General features: G+C 35.3%; 1 protein-coding gene across 1 annotated transcript in view; it reads left to right on the forward strand.

Annotated features, from left to right (window-relative positions):
* BTAF1 (B-TFIID TATA-box binding protein associated factor 1) overlaps positions 1-1,905 on the forward strand; it is a gene marked incomplete at its 5' end in the record, with an annotated part of 79,058 nt that overhangs the window by 48,765 nt on the left and 28,388 nt on the right. The window contains 1 exon segment of the mRNA XM_014587528.1: positions 907-1,108. Coding sequence (XP_014443014.1) covers positions 907-1,108 — 202 coding nt within the window.

Genomic DNA, 1,905 nt, shown 5'->3' on the forward strand with positions numbered 1-1,905 from the left:
AGCAGGAGTCCTGGAGGTCCAGGCAGCAGGTTCTTAAGGATGCGTTGAGGTTGTCCTGCTATCGTAATCATAGTGCCTGTGGAAAGCCGGGAAGTTAACGTGGGAAACACCTACCAAAGTATAGTCAGGAACACTTAGCCCAGGGAATAACAATATGTACCTAAACGCAGACTAGTGCTACCGAATTTAGAGGCTTGTGATGTGTGGGGCCATTTTCCCAACCCAACAGGAGAATCTTGCAAGTGCCTTTTGATGTGTTTCTTGTTGATTTTGGAAATAATTGAGTGTCTTGGATACCCCATAGAGGATACTGAGCAGGAGAGAAGTTCTGTACATTTTAGTTATTTTCTTTTTAATAGATTTATAATACCTTAATTTGAATTTAGATTAATTTTCACTCAAGGATGTTTGACAGTAATGTTTAAAGGTATTTGGAAATATTTTTGGATTTAGAGTCATTCAAAGTATTGAGAACTTCTCTAAGTGTGTGCTATCGTACAGTTGATGCTTAAACAATATAGTGTTAGGGGCACTGATCTCCCCTACACCACATCATCCCCTCACCCCACACATTTGAAACTCTTTATCCCCCCAACACTTAACCAGTATAGCCTCATCTTGAGCCTTATTAAAAGCATTCAATTAACATATACTTCATGCTGTATGTAGTCTATGCTACATTCTTACAATAAAGTAAGCCAGGGAAAAGAAAATGCTATTAGGAAAATCAGCAGAGGAAGCATATTTACAGTACTACAGTATATTTCCCAAGTATTTATTGAAAAAAAGTCTGTGTATGGATGGACCCGTGCCATTCAAACCTGGGTTGTTCACGAGTCAGCTGTTACATCGTAAGCAGTAGATTCCCTACTGAGTATCCTGATGCCCTTACCCTTTCGTTCCTAGTTGGTACAGCATCTGCCTCATCTTTACATGTGCCTTCAGTACCCCAGCACAGCAGTGAGGCACATGGCTGCTCGCTGTGTGGGCATCATGAGCAAAATAGCCACCATGGAAACAATGAATATTTTTTTGGAGAAGGTTCTTCCCTGGTTGGGAGCAATTGATGACAATGTCAAACAAGAGGGTGCAATCGAAGCACTTGCCTGTATCCTTTTTTATTTGTACAAATAATTCAGAAATTATATTCAGTTTATTTAAAGATTAAAATAAAATTAATCTATTCAAACGTGCATATTAATAGCCTGCTTTGTTCTGTAGACAATTGCTCTTTTACATTTTATTTCTAAGTATTTTTATATTCTAAGTGTTACAAATACATTTATATTTTATTATGAAAATTTTCACTTAGAAAATTTGAAGAGTTACTATTTTAAGATATCTTTAATAGGCAAAATTATTTTATGTACTCTTGAACTATGTATTTATTTAGTGTAATTTGTCTTTATTTGGTTTATAATATATGTTTTAATTAATATTAATCATGTACCATGTAGATAGTCCCTGTGTTATAAACATAAATTTCCCAAGTTGTCCATTACTTGGGTAGAAAATTACCAAAATGTATTAGGTAACTAAAAATATAAGCCCATAGCTAAGATATGGTAACCACTGGCATTCTTTAACCTAAAGTATCTAAAAGTTATTTATAAGAGCAAGAAAGATGGATGACTATCATATCAGTAGAAACTTTGGTTCAAAAATGCTGAAGATTATAGGAGCTCTTACTCAGCCCAGTGTATCCAGTTGGTGATTGTGAAGATCCTGCAGAGGACTTTGGAAATAATCTTTGAGTGACATAAGTTGTGCTCCCTTACTTACAATGTGATTCACTCTGTTTTGACATTGGAATTCTGGAAGTTTGTAGAAATTTGTCAATGAAAAGAATGTTATTGGTAAAGTTTGCTGCAGCCTTCCTCTACTGAAAAAAAAAAAATATATATA

This window comes from Tupaia chinensis, unplaced genomic scaffold (assembly GCF_000334495.1).
Source record: "Tupaia chinensis unplaced genomic scaffold, TupChi_1.0 Scaffold000217_1, whole genome shotgun sequence".
Lineage (NCBI taxonomy): Eukaryota > Metazoa > Chordata > Mammalia > Scandentia > Tupaiidae > Tupaia > Tupaia belangeri.